The sequence below is a fragment of the Ceratotherium simum genome, chromosome 17 (genome assembly GCF_057802395.1).
Source record: "Ceratotherium simum simum isolate JZ-2026a chromosome 17, ASM5780239v1, whole genome shotgun sequence".
NCBI classification, from domain to species: Eukaryota; Metazoa; Chordata; class Mammalia; order Perissodactyla; family Rhinocerotidae; genus Ceratotherium; species Ceratotherium simum.
The window spans coordinates 48,320,530-48,345,329 of record NC_141916.1 but is presented as its reverse complement, the minus strand read 5'-3'; the positions used below and the strand labels follow the sequence as shown (position 1 = coordinate 48,345,329).

General features: G+C 43.5%; 1 protein-coding gene across 2 annotated transcripts in view; it reads left to right on the top strand.

The window, feature by feature from the left end:
* Positions 1–24,800, top strand: part of ETV6 (ETS variant transcription factor 6) — a 219,778-nt gene that overhangs the window by 146,536 nt on the left and 48,442 nt on the right. For both annotated transcript variants that reach the window (XM_004435375.3, XM_087442736.1), the window contains exon 3: positions 23,150–23,314. In XM_004435375.3, coding sequence (XP_004435432.1) covers positions 23,150–23,314 — 165 coding nt within the window. The remainder of the gene's footprint in view (positions 1–23,149; positions 23,315–24,800) is intronic.

Here is a 24,800-nt window from a genome sequence, read left to right as displayed (position 1 = left end):
CCCACTCAGGAATCAAAGAAAGATTAAATTGTATTCAATAAAGTTTTTTATGTTGTGTCTATTTTATTGTATTCAGATCTTTTTTAGAGGAGTCCAAGTGTATGTCCACCATGATTTTCCAGGGTGGTACCAGTTTAAAATAGTTCATCCTTTCTTGTCATTGTAAACCAAACTTTGTAAAAAAATAATTTCGATATTTTGGATCCAAACTACAGGTGATTAAATCTCAAACCTGACAGAAAAAAAAATTTTCTTTTTCAGAGCAGCTGTGGCAGATATGAAATATTATAAATATGATCATCAAAGTGTAGGGCAGATCACCCCAAACACTCCCCACTGTTCGTCTGAGTTCTTAGCCCAACTCTCCGTAGGTGTTCTGTGTTTGACACCATCATTCAGAGACTGACAGTAGTTTAGCATCCATGTCATAGTAGCTCAGATCCATGGCCCTCCTTCTTGAGCTCTGCAGCTCTCTCTCAGGCATTGTGAGGTGTGGTTTATATCATTTTCCTTGAAAGAAACCTTATACAGAAAAATAAATGCAATAAACAATGAGGAGACTCTAACCAAGAAATTCTACAAGCATCTATGAAAGGAGTTAATGACAACAAAATGCAGGCCCAGGGAAGGAGATGTGAGCAGAACGCCCCTCCCCCACTGCCTCTGCCTGGCGTCAGGCGTGATGCAAACTGCCATCCAGTGTAGCCTGGTACAGGGACAGGGACTTCGGTGCTGCTTCTGCTGGTGAAGCTCAGGAAGCCGAGAGCTGGAGCCCAAGAAGAGCTAAAGGAAAAGGAAACAGAAGACCTAAAACAATAGAAAAGGGTGTACCCCGCTCTCCTGGCCCATCAGTTCACACGCCTGGCTGGAGAAGTGAAAGCATACCACCAATAGGATATCTGCTTATCATTCAATGGTGCCATATGGAAATGTCAAAGAACCTTCATGTCCTTTGCCTCATTTGATCTCACAACAATCCTGCAAGGTGGGCATGATGGAAATAGTTACTCACATGTTCAGATGGGAAAACAGGCTCAAAGACAGTGAGTGCCTTAGCGAAGTCCTGTGCCAACAAGGCAGGTGACAAAGCCAGGACTAAAGCACAAGGCTTCTAATTCCTTATCCATGATTCCCCGATGCCCATAATCCCCTGATGGAATAGGGTCACCCTTTAAGGTGACTGGTCCCCCAGTGCCTGGTTGTAAACAGGTGGCTGAGTATGGAGAGAACCTTTGAGGACAGTGACCCATGGGGCCACCTCTACTTTCAGAGGTCAGTATATTAGACGAACCATGGACCAAGAGCCAGAAGACCTCAACTCTAATTCTGGCCCTACCTCTCACTAGTTGGGTAACCTTGAGCAAGCCAGTCAGCCTCCTTCCTATCTGGTTGCTCAGCTGGAAATCAGAACAATAATGTCTGCACCACTGACCCACCTGGCTATTATGATGGCCAACTGAGATAAAGTATTTGAATGCCCTTTGTTGCCAGATATAGGGTCACACTTCCATTTCCCATGATTTGGCTCAGAGAAGAAGGACATCTAGGTGAAGGGCTTGGTAGATGTGATGACTTAGGTTTGGGGATATTTGTGGACAGGACACAACAAATATATTTATTTGTCTGGGGGCGACTAGGGGCAGAGAACAGAATGCCGGCTATAGTAGAAATGCCTGGCACCTGCAATCATTGTAGAGTTTGAAACTCAAAAATTATGCAAAAGCCCTCTAAGGATGACATATCCAGTTCTTCCTGAAGTGGTAGATTATAAAAGACTTCACAAAGAAGGTGAGCCTTGAGGAATTTTAGTATATTTTGAAGTGCACATGGTTCACCAGCCAGGGAACAGAAGCAGCCCATCCCAGACAGAGGGGGTGGCCTGTGCGAAGGCCAGAGAATGCAGTGCCTCCGGGAATTGCAAGCATGTCCTTGTGGCTGGAGCCGGGTCAGCCAGAGGGCGACATGGCAAGTTAGGTGGGAATTTAGGAGGCCCTGGGAAGCTTCTGGAAATGTTTAAGCAAAGCAGTAACACAATTAGCTTTATGTTTTAAAAAGATCACTGCCTCAAACTCTGTGCTCAGCTACCTGGCCTTTTAGTTTTTATTGGATAGAGGAGAGATCGCAAGGTATGCAGAGACTAGTGAGCAGGGACACAGAGGTCTTCCTAGCCTCCCTGGTCCCCTCACTCTGTGTGCCTGCAGTCAGCCATCTTACTCTATCTAAGCCAAAGAAGGTGGGGAGCCACAGAGCCAGGAGCTGAGTTAGAAAGGGTGACAGGAAGTGCGCTGAAGGGTCCACACTGCAGTTGACAGTTTGATAGCATTAAGTCACTCAAATTATTTCTTGCATTTCCTTTGATAGTCTCTGTAGCAAATGGAAACTTTAACCAGACACCAACTTCTTTCCATCTTTCCATTGGACTCACAGCCCACTTCAGATGTTCCAAGTCCCAAGCCAGAGATAGCATGTGCCGTTACTGTGTGGTGTGGATGGAGGGGGATCTCCTTCTAGCCTGTAGAGCCATCGATGTGCTGTGACATTGGGGGGTGGAGGACCTGAACTTTGGTGTCAGACAGGCTGGGCTGTGTGTCTGGTTCCACCATCCATTAACTCAAGATCTTCGTAAGTCGTTTAACCCCTCGGCCCGCGTCTGCATTTTCTCATCTGGAAAACAAGACCCGTAATATCCACCTTCCTTAGCTGTTGTGAGGATCAAAGAGATAGTACCTCCAAAGCACTGGGTATATAGTAAAATCTCAATTTCTCTTTTTCTTTTACATGCCAGAAGTTACTATTCTCTCAGTAATTATTCTCTTAGAAGCAAATGAAAGAGATCCTGTGTGTATGATGCTGCTCCGTCTGCTGTATTGTATTATGGGAGCTGAAGAAATAGGAATTAATGATGAAGTCTGTCAGAAAAGAGAATGTCTCTAAGATGCCAAGCAAAGAAAACTTAGGAAGGAAAAAGAGCCAATAAATAAATCAGTTGATTAGAGGTCAAAATGTCCTATACACTGGCCTAATATTATAACTCCAAGGACTAATTTCCACTGATGAGCTCAATGCCTGCCCAACTAATAATATGCTTTTCTAGCCAGAAAGACAACATTTATAGGGTATATTCAATTTTAATACACAAATCATTATGACTTGTCAGAAAGTCTTCTTCTTCTTTCTGTGGCCGCAGACAGCACATCAAGGCCCGCCACCATGCCAACTCAAGTGCATGAACACTTACCACGGCGGGTTCCGTGTGGAGTTCCAAGTCAAACACAAACAGGCTAACATTCAGAGCTGATTGCCTAGTGGGAAAAAAGGCATAAGCACGGATAAATCTAATTTAACACAGCTTCTGGAAATTCTATATACAGCTTCAGAGTGCTGTGGAAGCAAAAAGACAGGAGGCAAGACACTTTTGGAAGAAGGCTTCGTGGAAAGAGTGGCTTTAGTTCAAGGCCTTAAAGTGGGGTGAGTTTCAGCCGGCAAAGGGGGAGGGAAAGTGTACTCCAGGCAGAAGGAGCATCCTGTGAGCAAAGGAGTGCCAGGGAGGCTGGACCGGGGCAGGTGTAGGGAATGTCAGGTGAAAGGTCTAGGGAGGGGGGCAGGTTAGGGTGTTGAATATCTCTTTAAAGAGAGTGATTTTATTCTGAATGCCTTTGTTGGGGAGCCTTGAAGGTTTTTAATCAAAGGAGCAATAGGATGGTTCTTAAGGAAGATTTCTCTGGGATCGCTGCATACTCTCACCGAATAGTTTTTGTGGTTTTGTTTTATACCAATTACTATATGGAACTTGGTATCTCTGAGCCTACAATCTGCATTTCCTGAGGAGAATGGGTCCGTTTTTGCTTTGTTCACTACATGTCCCTCAACTGGACACTGCTCATCAAGCCTTAGGGTGTCCCTAGTCAGCGCTCTCCTGTTCCCCGCAGCTGTTATGGCAGTCAGGCGCCATGTTTCCTAACCTACAATCCCACCCCTCCTCCTTCGCAGGCAGCAGTCAGCTCTCCTCATCCTCCCCTCACACCCAGCTTATCTGCGTTCACGTCCACGCTTACCACACACAGTGTGAGAGGTCTTCCCTGTGCGGTATACAAGGCCCTTTCTCCTGAACTCCAGCTCATCTTTCCCAGCCTCCCCAATTGGTTATCCTCTACCTTCTCTATACTCAGCCTCTTTTTCATTTGTATTTAGTTCCTTCCATCTTGAAAGAAGCTTGCCTGGATTCTACATCACTCTTCACTATCACCTCGTCTGTCTCTTTTTTCCTTCACAACCAAGATTTGGAACAAGTTATCTACACATACTCCTCATTTCCTCACTTCCTATTCATGCCTCAACCCTCTGTGAGCTGGTTTCCACCCCCATTACACCTCTGCTCTGGCTGGAATCACCAGATGCTAAATCCATCGGTCACGCCTTGCTCCTCCCTATCTTGACTCTACAGCACGTGATCTGTCTAACTGCTTCCTGAGACTCACTGTCTTGGCTTGCAAGATACCACTCTCCTCTGGTTTGTCTGCTGCTGCCCCGTTCTTCAAGGGTACACCTTTTTTAAACAGTTTGCTCCTTAAATGTTTTCCTTAAATCTCATCTACTCCAGCGGCTTCGACAATCACCAGTATAATGATGACTTCCAAATATCTTTTATATCTAGCCTAGATCTTTCTGTTAAGTACCAGATGCATGTATAGGACTGCCTGTTAGACCTCTGCACCTGGCTGTCCCACAGTCACCTCGTGTTAAACAAAACTGAATGTATTTTCTCCCCATCAGTCCTGTGGGCTGGGATGGATGGGCACCACTATCTAGTTGCAGGAATCAGAAGCCTGGATTTTGTCATTGACCGCTTCCTCTACCTTGAGTTAATCTCCAAGTTCTGCCAATTCTACTTTCCTAATATCTTGAGCCCATCCTTTTTCCATTCCTTCTGCTTTAGTTCAGGCTAACAATATCTGTCATCTCCGTTTCTCCAGCAGCCTTCTAACTCATCTCCTTGGACCAGTCCTGCCCTGTTCTAATTCATCCTCCGCTCGGCAGCTGGAGTGATCCTTCGAAAACAATATCTGATTATGTTACTCCCTTGTTTCAGATCCTTCAATGACTCCAAGTAGCCTTAGGATAAAGTCTAAACTCCTTAGAATGGCAGACAAGGCCCTTCCTAATAATGGCTGACATTTATCAAGTGCTTAATCTGTGGCAGACACTGTTCTCAGTGCTTTACACACGTCTCAACATACTTAATGCTCACAACTCCCCGATGGAGGGCCTGTTCCTATCCCAGCTTTACAGTTAAGGAAACCAAGGTGCAGAAAGGAGGTCCCTTTCCCAAGACCACACAGCTAGTAAGTTGGAGAGCCAAGATTCAAACCCAGGAAGCCTGGCTCTGGGGCCACACTCCTAGTCACTGTGTTACACCATCTCTCCTTCACGGGGCATAGCTTCTCATTCATTCAAAAATATTTATTGAGTACCTACCATGTGCCAGAAACTGCTTGAAGCATGGGGGATAGAGCAGTAATCAAAACAGCTCCTTCACTGCTATGTTAGATTCTTGTAACTAATTACAGTAAAGATCAAAATATATTTAATCAGGAATCTACCTGTGGAGTCATCACAAAGGCTTTTTGAAAGCATATTCAGAGACTGGATGAGAAGATAAAATAACTTTAATGATAGTAATATTTGCTTCATTTAGATAGTTTTCCAGAGAATAAAATTGCATTTAACATTTTTTAAAAATTTGCACATCCTTTGATCCAGTGAACACCAAAATAATAAATAAGTAAAAAACAAAGCAGGTGAAAAAAATAAAACCAAAAATCTGTCTACATTCTGGTGAAGAAAATGAATAATAAACAAGGTAAATAATAAAACATATAGATTAGATAGTGGTAAATGCTAAGGAAAAAATAAAGCAAGAAAGGGGGTAAAGAGGAATCAGAGAACAGAGATTTAGTTTATTAGGGAATGTTCAGGGAAGACTTGAAGGAAGTGAGGATGTCTAGGAGAAGAATAAGCCAACTAAAGGAATAGCAGGTACAAGGGCCCTGAGGTAGGAATGGGCCTGATGTGTGTGAGGAGCCGCGAAGAGGTCAGTGTGGCTGGAGCAGAATGAGGGATGGGAAGGATAGAAGGAAATGGGCTCAGACAGGGATCAGATCATGTGGGGCCCAAAAGGTCATTTTAAGGACTTTGACATTAACTCTGAGTGAGATGGGAAGCCACTGGGGGATTTTGAGCAGATGAGTGACATCCTGTAAATTATGAGGAGAGGAGTGACATATTTTAAATGGATCCCTCTGGCTCATATGTTGAGAATAGACTGTAGGAGAACAAGGGTGGAAGCTGGGAGACCAGTTAGGGACCAGTAACAATAATCCAGGTGAGAGATGATGGTGGCTGGGACTAAAGTGGTAACAGCAGAGGTGGCGAAAGTAGTCAGATTCTGGATACATTTTGAAGGCAGAGCCAACGGCATTTGCCAATGGATTGGATGACTGCAAGGTGTGGGGCCTTGGCAATTGGAAGAGTGGAGTTGGCTTTCTCTGAGATGGGAAAGACTGGGAACAGCAGACTTGGACAGATGATGGCAGGGGGGTAGTTTGGAACATATTAAATCTAACATGCCTATTATGCATCAAAATGGAGCTGCTTTATGGCTCCCTCCCCTCATTTAAACACACACTCACATACATCGTCTGTGTTGTCCTACTGAATTACTCAGTTTCCCATACTGGTTTTGCTCCTTCATGTGTCCAGGCTTTTGTGTCTGCTGTTCCTTCTGCCAGGAAAGCTGTCACCCCATCCTTCAGTTCAGAAAGTCTTGCCTGGTCCTGTACTAATGCACTGACTTGTCAATGTCTCTTTATACTGCTTTCTTCCCCACCAGACTTTAAAATCTGCCTATCATTCACTTGTATACCCTGTACCTAATACAAGATGCAGTGCATCATGGGAGCCTAATCAGTTAGATGGATGGGTGAGTGGGTGCATGGATGGAGAGACGGACAGAGGAGCACTCAGCACAGTTAGACCAAACTGTGTTTTGAAGGTAATGATGGGAATTCCCCTGGAACATTGCCAAGTGAGATGGTCACCCCAGACTGAAATGAGAGAAACAGCAGATGTCAGGAAGTTTTTGTGTTAATCCTAACATGTGCGTTAGAACACTCCAGCACAGGTCCCTGTTCCCGCACTGTCTCCCCACCTTCCTACCCCAGTTCTGGCTCCTGGTCTTGTTAATCTCCAGCATCAGTGAACATACACCCTCTACTTTACACATCCAGCTCTGTAGGGGAAATTTTGGTTATAAAACCGGAAGAGTGTTTAACCTAATGACGTGCTGCAAGCTTGCTTTCCTCGGGCCTCTGGGTCTGCCAAAACGATCAGGCCTCATTATTTAGGAAGCCGCCTCAGCCAGGCATTACTAATTTGGGCATTACTAATTCGGATGCCTATTCAGGCAAATGAACAATGAATGTAAAGTGCTTTTGTCAGTGAATTGCAAGTGAAGAGGAGAGAGGGGGTGAAATAAAGGGAAGGTGATAGAATGTTGGAGTTGTGCTTCATTTCCAGAAAGGACAGTCATTGCTTCCTGGAAGCTGCCCTTGGCAACAGGCATGGGGAATGGGAAAGATTTATTCCCCTTTGCCAAAGCTCAGTAATTCAGCTTGAGTATTTCCAATCGATACATTTCTTGCAAAGTTTCCAAGGGCTGCATTAAGAAAGCCATTTTTAAAAATTATCATTATGTGGCAGTGTCCTCTGATGAGACTGGTGTGTCAGGGATGAGCCGGGTCTTCCAAACGGGCAAACTCTAATGAGACAAGAGGCTTTTAAAAGAAGCAGGAAAGCAAATTAGAGCTGACAGCAAGGCCAGTGGCACCTGCAGAGCCTCTGGCAGGGCACACCTCATTGCCTCGTAGGGCTCTCTCTGAGATGAGCAGCTGACTTGCTCCTCTGAGGGCTTCCATGGGAAATCTGTGATGAGCACACAACTCCATATTTCTGTGAGCTGCGATTTGTCACTGATCATGGGAAAGACTCACTTGGGGAGATCTTCACCGTGATCCAGGATTACTGAGATGATGAGCCTACAGGCTGAGTCGCTCAAATTTTTGTGAATTTTTAAAAATTCTGTAGTTCTGACATCTTGCAGTCTTGGCTTGTGATAGGAGATGAGGGAAGACAGTGAAAGGTTGGGTGTCTTCATTGTTGTTGTCGTTGCTGTTATTTTAATCCTCACTAGAAATTCCTTCTATTTGGAAGTTTTATCTTCCCTAGAATAGTTCCTTAGCCCTTTAAATAAGAGAAGCCATGTCTTCCCTCCGTTGGTGTCCATGCCCATTGAGGCTCACAGCCATTTTCTTGTGTCGTCCCTCTGGGTGCTGTCTCTATGCTTCCTGCACTTTGGGCTGTAACCCTCTTTGGTGTGGTCAGAGACCCCTCAGATTAGTTATCACCTTTCTTTTGCCTGTTGTCACAAAACCCAGCAATGGTTCACCAAGACACACAAGAAGATTAGTGCTCTTTTTTATGAGACGCCAGAGGGATGCTGTCCTTGCAAATATGAAGTATTCCAGGACAGAGTCTGGGAAGACGCCACGGGCAGCAGCATAATTTTTAACCTCTTAGAACCCCCAGGTCAGAGCAGAGCAACTCAACAGCAAAACCAAAAACCCATAGACAATGACAAAACTAGGTGACAAGATATCCCCAAGATACAATAGGGCTTTTGATGGACATTAGAACAGGAAATTCCCCAAATAGCCAAGAGGTGTTCACTGGGAAGAGTGGAGGGTTGGTTTGAGAGGAGCAGCTGAAAGTGGGAGTCCTTTTGCTGATTCCAAGAACGGTGAGTGCAGGTGGCCTCCAGGGAGGTCGGAAGGGTCCAGAGCTCTCTTGTCACTGTGAACTCTAGAACTAACCAGCCAGGTCCTCCTTCCAGGGTGACCCTATGCTGAGAAGCTGCTGGGAGTGGAATCAAACTGAACAGGATAGGAACAACAAAGCCTTAAGAAAAAAGGTCCCCAAAAGGGAACAGAACCAGGAAATTTCAGCAATCAAGCTGCCACATATTTGAACATCACATGAACATAATAGAAGAGAGAGATTTGTAAAGTCAGAACCACGCCGTGTTCTAAAAGTTCAAAAAACTAATTTCACTTGAAAATGAGCAATAAAGAAGCAGTGAGGTCCAACTCCATACAAAGTTTTTATAAGATAAAAGAAAATAAGGAGCAGAATGGCATTCCTAAAGAAAGCATGCCAAAAAGACATAGTTTTGGAACCATTCAAAACTGTCACCTACATCCAAATGAGCTAAAAGACGTTAAGAAAATGATATAAAACATGGAAAATAAACCAACATAAATCAGAGTTAGGAAAGCTCAGAAATGAGATGAAAGAACTCAGGAAAGAATTAAAAATGAAAGAAATGAAGAGTAAACTAGTAGGAATACAAGATGAATATATACAAAAGGTAATTTTTAAGAGAAACAGAAGGCGAAAAGCTGCACCATTTTAAAAATAAAAAAGAGATAAAAAATAATTCAAGAGAAAGTGACAAATATTGAAGAGAGGCAAAGGAATTTCAACATGTGGACAATAGGAGTCTGTGAAGAAGAAAACCAAAGCTAGCTTGTGTCTGCATAACTCCAGTCTCGGCCTCTCTCTTCGCACGGCCTTCTCTTCTGTCACTCCTGTGTTCTCTCATAAGGGCACTCGTCTTTAGATTTAGGGCCCACCCAAATAATCCAGGATGATCTCATCTCCAAGTCCTTAATTTAATTACGTCTGCAAAGATCTTTTTTCAAATAAGATCACATTCAGAGGTTCCAAGGATTAGGCCATGGACATATCTTTTTGGGGGGGCCATCATTCACCCCTCCACAGTCACTGAGCTAGTAGGTGACAGAAACAGGATTTGAATTTTATAATAAAGTAGGCAAAGGAAAATTTTAATATTTCCAACAAATCAGCAATTCTCGCCAAGAAACAGAAGTAGCCAGCATGCTTTATAAATAGCAGGACAATGGGAGGTTAGCCTGCAGACCACCTGGAGACCTAGCCCTGGCTCATACTCTGCCCAGCCTCAGGGAAGCGTTTGTGCACTTTGTGAATGGACATTACTTGTGCCATCAGTGATGTGCCACTCATTCTGTTCCTCATTTTTTCAGACTCAAATCAAAGTTAAAAAGCAGACATTGGTCTCTCTCCAGAACTCAGAATGCTCACGTCTATATTGTAACACTCACACCTTTTCTAATGCAGAACTAAAAGCTCCTTTGAAGAGTCATAAGCTATAAACAGCTACAGGCAGAAATGAGCAAAGTCCCCTTCCTTTGGGTGCCTCTACCATTCTGCCTCCAAGCTGCTCCAGACACCATCCTTAAAACTGGAGGGTCTTCTCACTCATTCCTTCTGACTCATTCATCTGACTGCATAACAGAGCTGAAGTGTGAACAGATTTTCTTGATTTGGTGTATTCCCTTTACCAGCTTCCCCTTCCACAGAGGTCTTCATGCCTTCATCTGAAGGAGTGAGTAGTATAAAACTTCAGACAGGATGACAGAGGCAAAGAGAAAGATATTTTGTGGCCAAGGGAGGGTCTGCTAGTGCCCCTTTGGCCACTGAACCGGCCTGGCCACCCCGTCTCCCGGTATCTGGAGTCTCAGACCAGCCCAGAGCCGGTGGTAAAACAGAAGACAACATGTATCTCTGTCTCCAGTTGCATGTCTGCTGCTCCAGACAGGGGCATGGGGTTGGTTTTGTTTTGTTTTTAATTTTCCTGACTCCAAGTGACCATCTTAAGCCCTGAAACCAGGGGATTAGTGACCTTCACAGCTCTGAAACCAGAGAATATAGCTGCTGAGAAAAAAGATTACAACTTTTTTAATGGATAAATCTGCAAAAGCCATTTCCTTGTGAATACTCCCAGTAAAAGAGAAACAAGGGGATGAGGAATGGAGAGAAGTCTGTGACGCACACACGTACATGCACACACACGCGCACACACAAATGCAACACAGTTATCTTTAAATAGAAGTTGCTTCTCCAAGTTTGATTTTTTCCACTTCATGAGGCGTCCGCAGCGCTGTTAAAATGATTTCACCCTGGCTGTGTCGCCACGGTCGGTCTGCCCCTCATAATGCTGAATCAGCATCGGCTCAGGCAGTCTTGCAAAGCAGAGTTGATTCAGCACTAAAAGGCAACCAGTGGGGTCTTTGAAAACACTTGGACTCACTCTCCAAAGAGTCAGGGAAGAGGAGAAAGAAGGGTGGGAGGTTGTGGAATTCTCCTGGAAAGATGACATTTTCCAGAAAAGCATTGTTTTACCAGTGTCTTAGGTCACATCTGCCTTTCAGTTCCTGTATGTATTTTCTGAGGTCTGTGGAGTTAGCATTGTAAAAGTTAAACACTTCTTTCCGTCTCCCTTTGCCTGGCACCTCCCCCACAACCCCCTCCACGCCCCTAGCCGCCTGTTCACCTCACAGGATTCGGTGATAATAGGGACCATCTCCATCCTGAGAAAAGGCAGCCTGCTTTTTGCTTTCCTTGGAATAAAGAGAACCCGGGAGGGAAGGGACCAGGCACAGCTGACCCACACAAAGGAAAGCGTCTCCATGCCAGGGACTGGGCAGAGCAGGCCCCGTCCAGAATGAGAATGAGTTCTGCTCTTGCTGTACTTTGCAAAGGAATGTTCTGTAGACTATGGCGGACACAAGAGATGATCCTGTGTGGTTTAAAAGACCAAAAGGGGAAAGAAAGGAAATTCAGACACCCGTAGTCGATCATCTGTGTTCTGTGGATCATGCAGATCCAGCAGGATCTTCCTGTGCTCTGTACCCCATCCGTTTCCACTGAGGATGAAAAAACCTTCTTGCACCAGCCTTCTACTCGCGGTTTCAGGTTGCTTGCTCAGTCTATTTGAGGAACAGTTCAACTCTTACTATCTATTTTCCTACATTTTTTTCTTCTTAAAATTGGGCTTCTTTGTGTGCATAAATATCATTAAATTTGAAAATAAAATGTATCTTTCTGTTCTGCAGTATGAAATTCTGCCCTTAATTGCCTTTCCTTTAGAAATTTGTCTTTTGATAGTATCTCTCCTTACACAGCCCAGTTGCCCCACTGTTCATAATTTAAGATACTTTGCAATGATTAACCTTCACTAGTATGAATAAAAACTTGCAGTATGTTAGCAGTGATTTCTAAAATACCTGAGAAGGGGCACTCGATATTTAAGGTCAGGTGTGTACATTTCATAAGGAAATGACACCCAGAGTCAGCTTTCATCATTTCATTGCCCCCCACTTCACAGTAAGAGGAGGGCACCCTTCCTGTCCCTCTCTTCTCTTTTGTACCCCAAAATATCGAGAGAGATGTGGGTGTGTTTCTCTTCTCAAACCTATTTTGGTTTTTGCATTATATCACTAGTATATATTGTCAGACCCATTTGCATACACAAGGCTAAAAAATTCTAAACTGATTCTCCAGGGATCCATAGATAAACTTGAGCTAGTCTGTAAACTTTGAAATTGCAGGCAAATATTGGTGTGCATGTGCCTACGCGTTTCAAAAGAGGGTCACCAGCTCTCACTGAACCCTCAAAGGGATCCGATACCTCCAGAACTTAAGAAGTACTGCTCTGATCTGTCCCCTCTGCATCACCACTACACCCTCCCCATCATCTCTCTTTTTGAATATAACTTTAGTTAAAATGTTGATATTTTGTTCATCATGAATCTTTTGCATTTATTTTGATTTTTTAACTAATGCATTAAACTGTTAATGTTTTTCATGGTTACGGAGTTTTTTGGCACTTAAGTTTTGCACCCGAGGTGAGTGCCTCACTTGCCTCCCCCAAGTCCCGAACCTGAGTGGACTCCTAATCCAGCCTCCCTTCCTCCGGCCTCTCACCTGCTCCAGTCCTTTCTCTACCTCTCCTCCTGAGCCACATTCCCCATCTGCACACTGATGAGGCCAGTCCTCTCCTTCAAGCGCTGTGCTAGGCTTGTAGCTCCTGCCAGAGCCTTCACACAGCTTACAAGAACCCGTGTTCCAGCTTCTGAGGCTCCAGTGAACTGCAGAAAGTATTTAAGTCGCCTGGAGACATATGACAAAGTACAACTGATGTGCTATCCAGTCTCTGTCCTCCCCAATCCCCAAAACTCCATTCAGCACTCCCGGTGCCAAGTCTTTATATGGATTATCTCATTTCATACTGAAATTGGCCTTAGGAGGTCAGTACTCTTCTTGGCCCCATTTTACTGCTGGGGAAACTGAGGTTCAGAGATGTAACTTACCCAAGGCTGCTGAGCAAGTAAATGGCAGGACCAGTATTTGAACTCAGGATTATCTGAGTACTAAACCCAGGTTTTATCTAAAATATTACATGCCTCTCCCCACTTTGGGCTTTCTGCCCAAAAGCAGAAATGGGAAGGAATTTTATAAGTCATGTTTGTGAGGGTGAGTGGCAGGCCTCAGGCCAGTTTTGCTGTCAACAGGTTTGCTGATAAAAACCCCTTTGTGAATAAAACTGAGTGAAAGCCAGCAAAATCCACAAAATGAAGTTTATGAGGAAAAAATTATTCGGGGGAGTTGAATGTGACTTTAGATCTAAACATGAACATATAGGATTCTTGCTCTTGGGTTTTGGCCGAAAGACATGACTATAACCTCCAACCTCCACTTGGAAACTGATTGCTGAGGTACAGGGTAACCTTGAGGACAAAAATAGGAAGTGCTTTGGAACTTCCAATTCCCTAATGACAGAATTTGTGCGCCGAAAGCAGTTTTGATCAGATAAGCACAGTCAAGGTTAGAGGCAGACCCAGAGGAAGGAGGATGCCCAAGCTTGTCAGAGTACATCCGAGATCAGAATGGGAGCCTGGAGGACATGGTCCAGCCCCTGGGGAGTCAGAAAGGGGCCCTGGAAATTGCTCTGGGAAACAGCTTGAAGGGCTCTGGTGATACTTTGTTTTATTTTGGAGGGTTTATTTATCCTAAGGAAAACCCTGCTCATTGCAACGCCTTTGCAGAGGTCAGAAGGGGCTTTCTGGACACTGTTCAGAGTTCTGGATCTACAGGTAAACCAGACCTGCCATGAGAAGTCAAGTTTCTGGTTTATTATGCCTAATTCCCTTGGACTTTTACAGTGCATTTTAGAGTGCAAGGGGCTTTTATATCCACTATTCCCTTTGACCCAGAGGAAGTTCATTCGACTGATACAGAAGACCTGGAGCTGGAGTTCTGGTCCTAGGGCCATTGTGACCTTGAGAAAGTCCCGCAACCTCTCTGGGCTTCAGTTTCTTCTGCAAATATAGTTGTGCCAGCTTTGGATCCCTCACAGAATAGTTGCTGGGAGGACATGGATGTGGAAGCATCTGGTCATATAAAGAACTGTGTAGATCTGAAGTATCCTGCGTGATGAGAATGGTGTCAGGTGGGAGAGAGGTGGCAGTTGTAGGCTACAGAGCTGACCCACAGGTGGATTACCTGGTATTGGGGATCTTTGGCTGTACAGTCTGGCATTACCGGGGGACCATTGTGTGCCAAGCATGATGTGAGAATCCCCTTCAGCTACATGCATGCACATTTTAACTCTTTAACACATACACTTAACAGTTAGCGATTTTATCTCCCAGAAGGTGGAAGAACTAATGAGCAGCACTGCAAATTTGGACTCGTCTGAAAAATGAGGAGGAATTGGTTGGCAAAGTAGAAATGATAGGAACTTTGGTGAGAATGAAAATATCATCTTACAACTGGGGAAGGGAAATGAAAGGCATGATCAGATGTGTTTTCTTGACTTGAAGAAGCTAAATTTTAAAAATTTAGAGAAAAAGTACCTATGGTCCCATGATCTGAAATGCTGAAAAACAGGTCAAGAGAGTCAGGGTGCTGGGGGCCGGCCCCGTGGCTTAGCAGTTGGGTGCGCACGCTCCGCTACTGGCGGCCCGGGTTCGGATCCTGGGCGCGCACTGACGCACCGCTTCTCCGGCCATGCTGAAGCAGCATCCCACATACAGCTACTAGAAGGATGTGCAGCTGTGACATACAACTATCTACTGGGGCTTGGGGGGAAAAAAAAAGAAAGTCAGGGTGCTCTTGAAAATGAAATTCTGACACATCAACTGCACATGGCACTTCTTAGGATGAGAAGGGAGAAAGACAACTAAAGAATCTGATGAGGCTGTTTTGGGGACATTCTCTGATGATCTTAATTTTTAAATAGATTTTTTAAAATATAAAAGTAATACATACTTAATATAGAGAATTGGGAGATAAAAAATGAAAAGGAGACAGTAAACATCACCTATAATTCTGTTGACTGACAGTTGCTGTTAATATTTTTATGTTTCATTGTAATATTTTTCTGTGCATTGTTCAAGATTATATATACACACATGCTATTTTAAAAGATGTATGTAGTGGTTGAAAGAACAGCATACTGAAAATAATATGAAAGAAAGATTTTTAGATCTAGAATGTTAAAACTAAGTGAGCTGAAAACTGTGGAAGATGCTTAAGAAAACAGTGTGTTAGGGGATATAAGAATAAGCCTGGTATCAGCATGCAGCTTGGATTGGGTCGAGTGACATTAACAAATGTCAAGGAAAAAACGAAACTTCAGCTTCTCTCTTTCTTCCCTCTCTTCCATCAAGGAGGATGATCGTCAGACTGAAACAGGTACTGCAAACATTGACATGAGGGAATTGAGCCCAAGATGGGTGAATTGATTGTAAAAGCGAATCTAAGTTGTTCTAAATAAATTCAAGGCTCTTAGCCCAGACAAATGACATCTCAGAGTAGAGGAACTTACAGGAGTGAAAAAGAGGCCACTGACAGTGATCCCTAAGGGTTCTGGGAAATGGAAGAGGTACTAAAAGAAACAATCTGAACCACTGTTTACCTCATATTCAGAAGAAAAGGAAAAAAGAGAGTATACAGACTAAAAACAACTAACCTGATACAACTTCTGGATGAAATTCAGGACAGATTTTCAAACATATATGTTATAAGCACTTAGAGAAAATTTACCCCTCGGGAACCAAGTGCTTGCTCCTTTTCTTCCTCTTCACCCTCCTCGATAAGGTTGTTGTAAATTTTGTGGTTACTATGTTTCTGGACATCAGGAAAACATATTATTTGAACTTCAGATGGTGCCTTCATGGCTGAATTTGGAAAATGTAGTCCAAATACCAGAGTATTTAGATGGGTTGATAATTGAACGCTTGTACCCAAAAGGAGCCAATAACTTGATCAGTATCCATCTGAAAGGAAGTAGCTGGTGTGTCACCAGAGTGCTCTCATCTCAGCCCTCAGCTAATCAGCACTTTGTCAGAACCTGTTGAGGTGATAGATGCTTATCAAAGCTGCAGATGACATGAAGCTGCAAAGTATAGATGATACTAGAAATAGATCCAAGTCTGGAGAGACTGCAGCAGGCTGGAATGATGGTGAAAAATCACAAGATGGAATCTAATATTGATTAACATACGTTCTTGTAGCTGGGTTCCAAACACCAGCTATATATGTGCAGGGTAGGGTAATTGTAAAAACAATAATGGTAATAACAATAGTAGAAAAACAATAGCTAATATTTATTAAATTCTTGCTCTGTGACAGATACTGTCTGTCCTGTGTGTTTTATATCATCATCATTTGTATAATCTTACTCTATACTAGCTCGATGTCATCTGCCAATTTGATAAGCACGCCATCTGTGATTCAGTGGTACTTACTTCACAGATTGAAAGCTGTCCCCATTTTCCGGTTGAGGCAAGTGGGACACAGAGAGGTTAAGTAACTTGTCCGAGGTCACACAGCTGGGAAATGGCGTTTCCGTGCTAGTGCTCAGTGCCTGCAAGCTTAACCGCTGTGAAAGTTCACACACTCGCTGGAACTTTTCTCTCTCTTTTTTTTTAAATCATGAATTTAATTTGATGTCCTGTGAAAACACCAAATAAGCTTAGACAGAGAGGCAGGTGGTTAATAAATATGGACTTTGGCCTAGACCAGCTGGGTCCCAATGTTGGCTCTCCCATGGGCTGAGTCACTCAACTTCCCTGTGCTCTGGGTTTCTCCTCTGTAAACAGGGAGAGTGAATGTTTGTACTGTACGGGGTTGCCTTGGGGATGGTGCAGAAAGCATTTAGAATAGTGCCTGGCATGCAGTAAGTGGGTTTGCTGCTATGATTAGGCCACTTGAGAAGCAATATCGTGGGGTGTTCAGAGTTGGGACTGTGGACCCCGACCACCTGGGTTTCAATCCTAGCACCACCATTTGCATTGATGTGTGCTGCAGTTTTCTCATCTACAAATAAGAATAATCACTGTTGTAGTGAAGATTCAGTGTCAGTGCTCAATAATTGTTAGCTGTCGTTATCGATAGAAGTATATTGTCCAGAGAAAGAAAGGTTCTAATCATGCTTCTGGAACTGTGTTTAGGAATGGGAGCCAAATAGGATCTCCCTCCAGAGGAGGCAGGCGGGTTGGTGAGGTTCTGAACACTGCACTACAGACCTTGTGTTTGGACCAATTAAGGACGTTTAGTCTGAAGGCAGGATGACTAAGCGAGGAAGTGATAACTGTCCTCACTGACATCAAGGTTACGGAATTGTTGTGTGTCATCAAGTCAGGTTATGAGACAACATGGGATGTCGGGAAGAGGCAGGGAACCTGGGGCAGCTTGGTCGTGGTTCAGTCTCTTAACTTTTCCCAGCTTCAGTTTCCTAATGACTAAGATGGGGTGGGGGTTGGACTAGATAGTCTCTGTGGTGTCTTCTGTCTTTCACAGTTTATGATTCTGTCCTCTAAGCCATAGAATCTTAGCAAATTCCTGTTTAAACAGAAAGTTTGGGACAAAGGGGATTTTTGATGAAAGTGTTCTATAGCAAAAGAACTCGAACTGAGTATTGTTCAAACCCGTTAAATCATCTAATGACTCTGAGCCCCCTATTTCCTCATCTGTTCAACTGAAATGAGAATATGACTGATTTTGCAGGGCTTTCGTGAGAATTATGTGAAGTAATACGTGTGAAAGCACTTTGTCAAAATGTTATGTTTATTATTGCCACAGCGGGGTTATAACTTTTCCAAGAATTAGAATATAATAAACACTCTTAAGCGCTAAACTCTATTTAAAGTAATTTAATCTGCTTTCTGTGATTCAGAAGGTCCTTTAGGAAGTTACAAAATCTCAGGGTCGTTGTCGTGAGCATGGAGTAGTTCTGTAGAGAAAAGATCCTGGCTACTTGTATTCTTTGGTTTTTAGGATTCAAATTAAATGAGAGCATATTGATTGCATTAAACCCAGAAGGGAATAGAGATCACATGCTCTAAGCCCCTCATTTTACAGATGAAGTCACTGAGCCAAAGAGAAATTGAGTGGCCTGCCCAGAATCACACGTTAATAAATGGCAGATTTGGAAGTAAAATCCTGGCTCCTGACTCCCAGCATGCTTTTCATCATTAGTTTAAACATAACTCAGAAAGTCTGAAATGAGGCTAAGAATGTACTGATGAATGTGGCTGCTCCTTTGAACGTGGAATCGAAGAAATATTAGAAGGAAGTTTAAGGGCCTGGATGTGCAATTGAAGGGTCTGGCACCATGAACTCAACTTGACCCACTTGGGGGAAAAGTACATTGGAATTTTTAGTTATTTTCTTAATCATAGCAATTCATTTCTTCTGTACAAAATTCTTCTCAAATATGCTCTGAAATTAATTGGCATTAAAAATAGGAGTCTTGGGGCTGGCTTGGTGGCATAGTGGTTGGGTTTGTGTGCTCTGGTTCCGTGGCCCGCGGTTCGCAGCTTCAGATCCCGAGCACGGACTTAGACACCGCTCATCAACCCATGCTGCAGCAGCATGCCATATATAAAGTAGAGGAAGACTGGCACAGATGTTAGCTCAGTGACAATCTTCCTCAAGCAAAAAGAGGAGGATTGGCAACAGATGTTAGCTCAGGGCCAATCTTCCTCACCAAAAATAAAGTCTTATTATGGCTCTCACAGGCTTGTTTTTGTTTTGTGCACAGGGAGTAGCAAAACGTAGATGCAGAATAATGGTTTCTCTTTTCTTTTTACTAGCGATCATTAACATCTATATTCTTCACCTCTGTTGAGTTAAAGTTGCAAGAGATAACTGTAAAATGAGCTGTATATGTCCCTCCCTCATCCTGCACATGCAGCTGCTGTTAGACAAGCAGCTGTGAGCTGTGAAGTCTCAAGACCAGTGTTATGAGCAGTGCGTGTCTATGAGCAAGTAGCCAGTGAAGGCTGCTTTATTCCTGGATGCTTTCAAAGCAGAGTCCCTCCTACATCTCCCTCCTCTTCCCATTTATAAATCTATTTCTAGACCTACAGGGATCTACAGATTTTTTTGCTCTATTTTTAGGCTGTTGATAACTTGAGAAAGCCTCCAGAATCCAAGTCTTGGATGAGGAGGATTCACTTCACTCAGTCTTTTCTGAATCCCTAATAAATGTTGAAAGTGAATCTCAATTCTGAATCTGGATGGAAAATGCATGGGTAAGCATAATGTGATGGATAAGAGCACAGACTCTGAAACCAGACTGTCTGGGTTCGAATCTCAGCTCCTCTGGCGGTATGATCTTGGGCAAATCCCTTAAACTCACTGGGCCTCGGGTTCCCTAATCTGAAACCCTATCTCATAGGGTTGCTGTGAGCGTGCAGTTAAATGAACTAATGTGTGTAAAGTGCTTAGAATAGTGCTAGATGATAGAAGTGCTTAGTAAATGACTATTAAGTGAATTAAATGGTCCTGATAAGACCAGAGTTGCCTTTGGGTCCAAGGCTGTATTCCGCTTAGACACTAACACCCAGGGCTTAGGGCCCTTTGGGTTGAAGAAAGGGGACTTCTTTTTCCTCAATTAGAATTGGTTACACCACAACCTTTTTATCCTATTGAATTAAAAAGGAAATAGCAATGGGACTTGACTTTGAACACCAAAATTTATCAACCCTCTTTCCAGCTCAGTGAACGTGTCACCTTCTCTCTTTATGCTCACGGAAGAGTAGTGGCTCTGATAAATTTGTTGAGTGTCCTCAAGCTGGCAGCTTGCTCTGTCGGGGTCACTTTTGTAAAACTGCTAGGATTGCCATGTTATTCCCTGGACTGACTGTAACTCGCTGGGTCCCTTTTGCACACAAGCCCAGAACATTCACCTCGGTTCCTGGTGAGGGGGTTTCCGCCCAGTGGCTCTGCTTGCTTCAGGGGCTGGCCTGTGGGAGAGAGTAATGGGAAGTGAAAAGAGAAACTGTTGTTCTTAACCAGCAGGGCTGTTTGGAGTGTGTGACTCTTCTTGTATTTAGGGAAAAGATTACTCATGAGTATTTTCTTCCATAGAATATAAAGAAGCTCAAATTACTACTTGCATCCCCCACCCCCTTCTCACCCGCCTCCCTTCGTTTCAGTGAATCCTCTGCAGAAACTTCAGCATTTTACTCTCATTTCCCCTCCCGAGTGGGATTCAGTTCTGCATCTGCTGCAGCGCTCGCACTTCCACTAAGCTGCCCCAGACTTTTTCCTGTTTCTGACTGAGCGTCTTCTGCTCTGTGGCCCTCTGACCACCAGGTGCTTTCCTAGGCCAAGCTTGACTGGAACCTCGAGTTTGTCCCCTAACAGCTGGGAGTACTCATACTCCACGTGTGAAGGAGAGGGAGGGAAAAGTCCCTAATCACAACACACTATGCTGTTCCTGTTCGATGGTTACACCATTGACAATGGGAAGTCAACTTTAAGATTTTTTACCAGTTCAAAAGTCGAGATTTTGCTGAGCCATTCTCACGCCCACTCCCACCTCACTGTGATTCCAGATATTCATTTTCAAGGTCACTGAAAAGAGTTGGGGCACCTCCTGCATCCAAGGACCATTTTTAATGGCAGTGCTTCTTGGCCTAGTCAAGAGTCAAGAACAAAACCTTGAATTTTTTAGTGGTCATTTTTTATTCTAAAGATCATAGAGTAGTAACATACTACATTATTATTTTATAATGCCACTTTTTTTCGGTATGAAAAGAAAACCATAAAACTTAAACACCAAGGAAAAAAACACTTACATGCCCATCTTTAATTATTCCAATGCCCATAGTTCTTTATTGGTGCCCTGCATGATGGACCAGTTTCTAAGGGACTTCCATAGAGACCAAGGAAGCCAGCAACCATTATTTAAAACTAGACTTTGCAAAGGAGCCACCTGGAAGACAGAGCCAACAGTCATGCCCAGAGGCCCTGGACCTTCTCCAAGGGATCTGAGCCATTCTTTCCCCAGTCCACCAGGGAAGAAGAACAGCCCATCAAGTAGACCAGACAGTTCTTTGTCATACTTGATTTAAGGATGAAAGGAGATTCTTTTCAGGATCAAACTGAAGGACACTTTTATAACACACTCATGGAGTCTCCTTAGCAGGTTTGAATAACTAAATAGAGACTGAAGTTCCTCTTAGCCAACAGTAATTCCATTGTATTTGAACTATTAATTCATACCATACGATTTTAGAGAGTAAAGCTCTATTGAGCATCTAGTTTCTTCTAACCCATCGGTTCTCAAACATCATGATCTCAGGACTCTTTTCGATTCTTAAAAATTATTGGAGACCCCAGAGAGCTTTGCTCATATGGGTTATATCTATCTGTGTTTACCATACTGCAAATTAAAACTGAGAATTTAAAAAATACTTGTTAACTTACTGAAAAATAATAAGCCAAGCATATGTTAGCATAAATATATATTTATGAATATATTTTCCAAAACAAAAAACAAATTAGTGAGAAGAGTGGCATTGTTTTACATTTTTGCAAGTCTCTTTAATGTCTAGCTTCATCAAAGGTGGCTGGATTCTCGTACCTGCTGCAATATCACTTGTTGTGTAGCCTCTAGAAAATTCCACTGTACACTCACAAAAGAATGAGAGTGAAAAAAGGCAAGTAACTTCTTAATATTGTTATAGAAAGAGTTTTAACTTCATAGACACCCTGAAAAGGTCTTGGGAACTCTGAGGGGTCCCCAGATCACACTTGGAGAACCACTGTTCTAAACCATTTGGAATGATATATCAAAGATTTCCCACAACAGCCAAATAAAGTAAAAATATAGACTCACAGTCAGGCTTCCAGACAGAGATCCAGCCTGAGCCACCCTCTCAGCCTCAGCTTCAGCCCTCCCTTTGGCCTACTTCTGTCCTACTCAGAGTCCAAGTACCACCCCTACCTGGAAGTTCTAACATGAGCAAGTAGAAAAAAGGGCAAAAGACCTTTTATCCTTACCTTGCCCTCTCATTCCCAGAGGCTAGCCTGATACTTTCCCAGAGGCTGAGTGAATGGCTCTTCCTGGAAGAAGTTTCAGGGAATACTTCATTATTTGGCAGCTCTGGAAGGTCAAGCCTAGCTCTGGAACATTCTCACTTCAAAAGGACACTGGGCTACAATCAGATCAGCTCTGACTCTAAGGTCCCCTCCAAAGCACATTGACATTTGTCATGACCCTGAGCCCCCTTAGATGCTTCCGGCCACCACAGAGCTGCACCTTTAGGACAAACCTGGCATCAAGCCAGCCCCTGGAGCTAGGCAACAAGGGGCAGGGTTCTAAGACCTCCAGTCCCGTAAAGACATAAAAAAGGATTTTTTTTCTCATTTTGCCTCTGAATAAAAAGTTCATTTGATAGCACATTTTGGCTCTTATGAAGCTTGAGTTTTTTGGGGTTGTTTTTTTTTTTGTGAGGAAGATTAGCCCTGAGCTAACATCTGTTGCCAATCCTCCTCTTTTTTGCTGAGGAAGACTGACCCTGGGCTAACATGCATGCCCATCTTCCTCTACTTTATATGAGACGCCGCCACAGCATGGCTCGACAAGCTGTGCGTCAGTCCACACCTGGGATCCAAACCTGCAAACTTTCTGGCCACTGAAGCGGAGCGCACACACTTAACTGCTACGCCACCGGTCTGGCCCCTGCAGGTTGACTTTTAACCCGAGTTTCAGAGTTGAACGTAAGGGCTCTTCGGACATGGAGACTCAATTTTGTTAACCATTCAGAAGTCTTTTCCCTTTATTCCAACTGTTTAACTGACAAGGCCTTTTTCTCTCTCTCTCTATCTTTCTGCCTCACTCTCTCTCCTACAGGCTTGCAGCCAATTTACTGGAGCAGGGATGACGTAGCCCAGTGGCTCAAGTGGGCTGAAAATGAGTTTTCTTTAAGGCCGATTGACAGCAACACGTTTGAAATGAATGGCAAAGCTCTCCTGCTGCTGACCAAAGAAGACTTTCGCTATCGATCTCCTCATTCAGGTGAGTCTGGACTCTTACCATACGCTCAGCCTGGAAAATCTATTAGCCGGGGGTTGGTTTTTGCCACCACTCGTTCTGCCAAGAAATCTCCATGGTAGGTCACCATGAGCCCGAGGACAGTGACCCAGTTCAGTAGAGGAAAGATCCTGCTGATAGAAGCCGGTTTGAGGGAAGAAGAGGAAGAATTTCCAGATCAAGGGGAAACTTTTTAGCGTTAGGAGAAGGAACCCAGTTAGGACCTACAGACACAGGAACTTAGAGGATCTAGTTTGTGCCGCAGAATAAAGAAGAAAATGCCATCTGGTCCTTTCACTCTACCTTGCTCCTGATTCTGAAGACTTTTAAAAGAGATACTTGAGATGAGTGGAGGCTGTGAACTGCTCAGTGAAAAACAAAGACAGGAGAGAAGGTGGATGAGCACCGCTGAGGAAGATGGAGGAGTAAGGAGAGTGGAAACGAGGGAACAGGAGATCAAGACTGGGAAGGGTGGAGATGCTAGTGGCCAAGGCAAGTTTAGAAATCAATTCAAGGGGCTTCAGGGGATTTCCTTTGGAAGTACTGAATTTTTTGAAGTAATGCGTCGTGTAGCTTGTAGAAATCCTGAAAGACACAAGTGGAGTTTCCTCAGGCCCATCTAACTAGGAAGATTTGTCAAAATAAGGGTTCCCAAGACCACATGGGAAGATTCAATTCCGTAAGGAGTGTTTTGTACCTGCCAAGTGTGTTGCTGAGGTAGATAAGACTTCAAGTATACTTTCCAATTTCGTTTCTTAAACTTGATGCATATTTAGAAGATATCAATTTGGGAACTCCGTATGTCAAAGGGGAACTTTGGTGTCAGGTTTATTCCTCTTGAGAGGCTAGTTATTCAAGTACCAGTGGGCCCTCCTTCTATCATGTCTCATTGCGGCCCCCAACTTGGATGTAATTTGTCTAGTGGAGACCCTTTTCTTCTTGACAGAGGGTAAAGATCCTGCAAAAGGTCTTGGCATAGTCTCCAACTACGTTCAACCCTTATTTACTCCTGGAGGCCTGCCAGAAGTTAATAAACTAACCGTCATGAGGAAACGTCCCTCATCACAGGGGGTGAGATTAGGTTATAGAACAGTACCTCCCCTGCTTTTCCCAACTGCAGCAGACCGTTTATATGAGGAAATGATAAAGGGGAAGTTTCCCCCAGAAGTATAGATGTTATTGAAACTTGAGAGCTTATATCTCTGAAAAACAGATTGTTTTTAAGGTTTTATAAGGGACACAAACATACCTGAAACATTTTGTCTCAAATCATTGATTCTTTCTGTGGTCTCAGAATGAGAAAACTGTAAAACAACCATATGAATAAATAAAACTAACCTAAAAGGAACCTAAATAGTTCCTTTTAATTTAATGCAAAAATACTTCCCCTTTCTGTTCCAGTGGAAACTCAAAGATATTATACTCAAAGAGGCCAAGTTACCTATCTGGAGGAAAAGAACGCTAGCTCGTT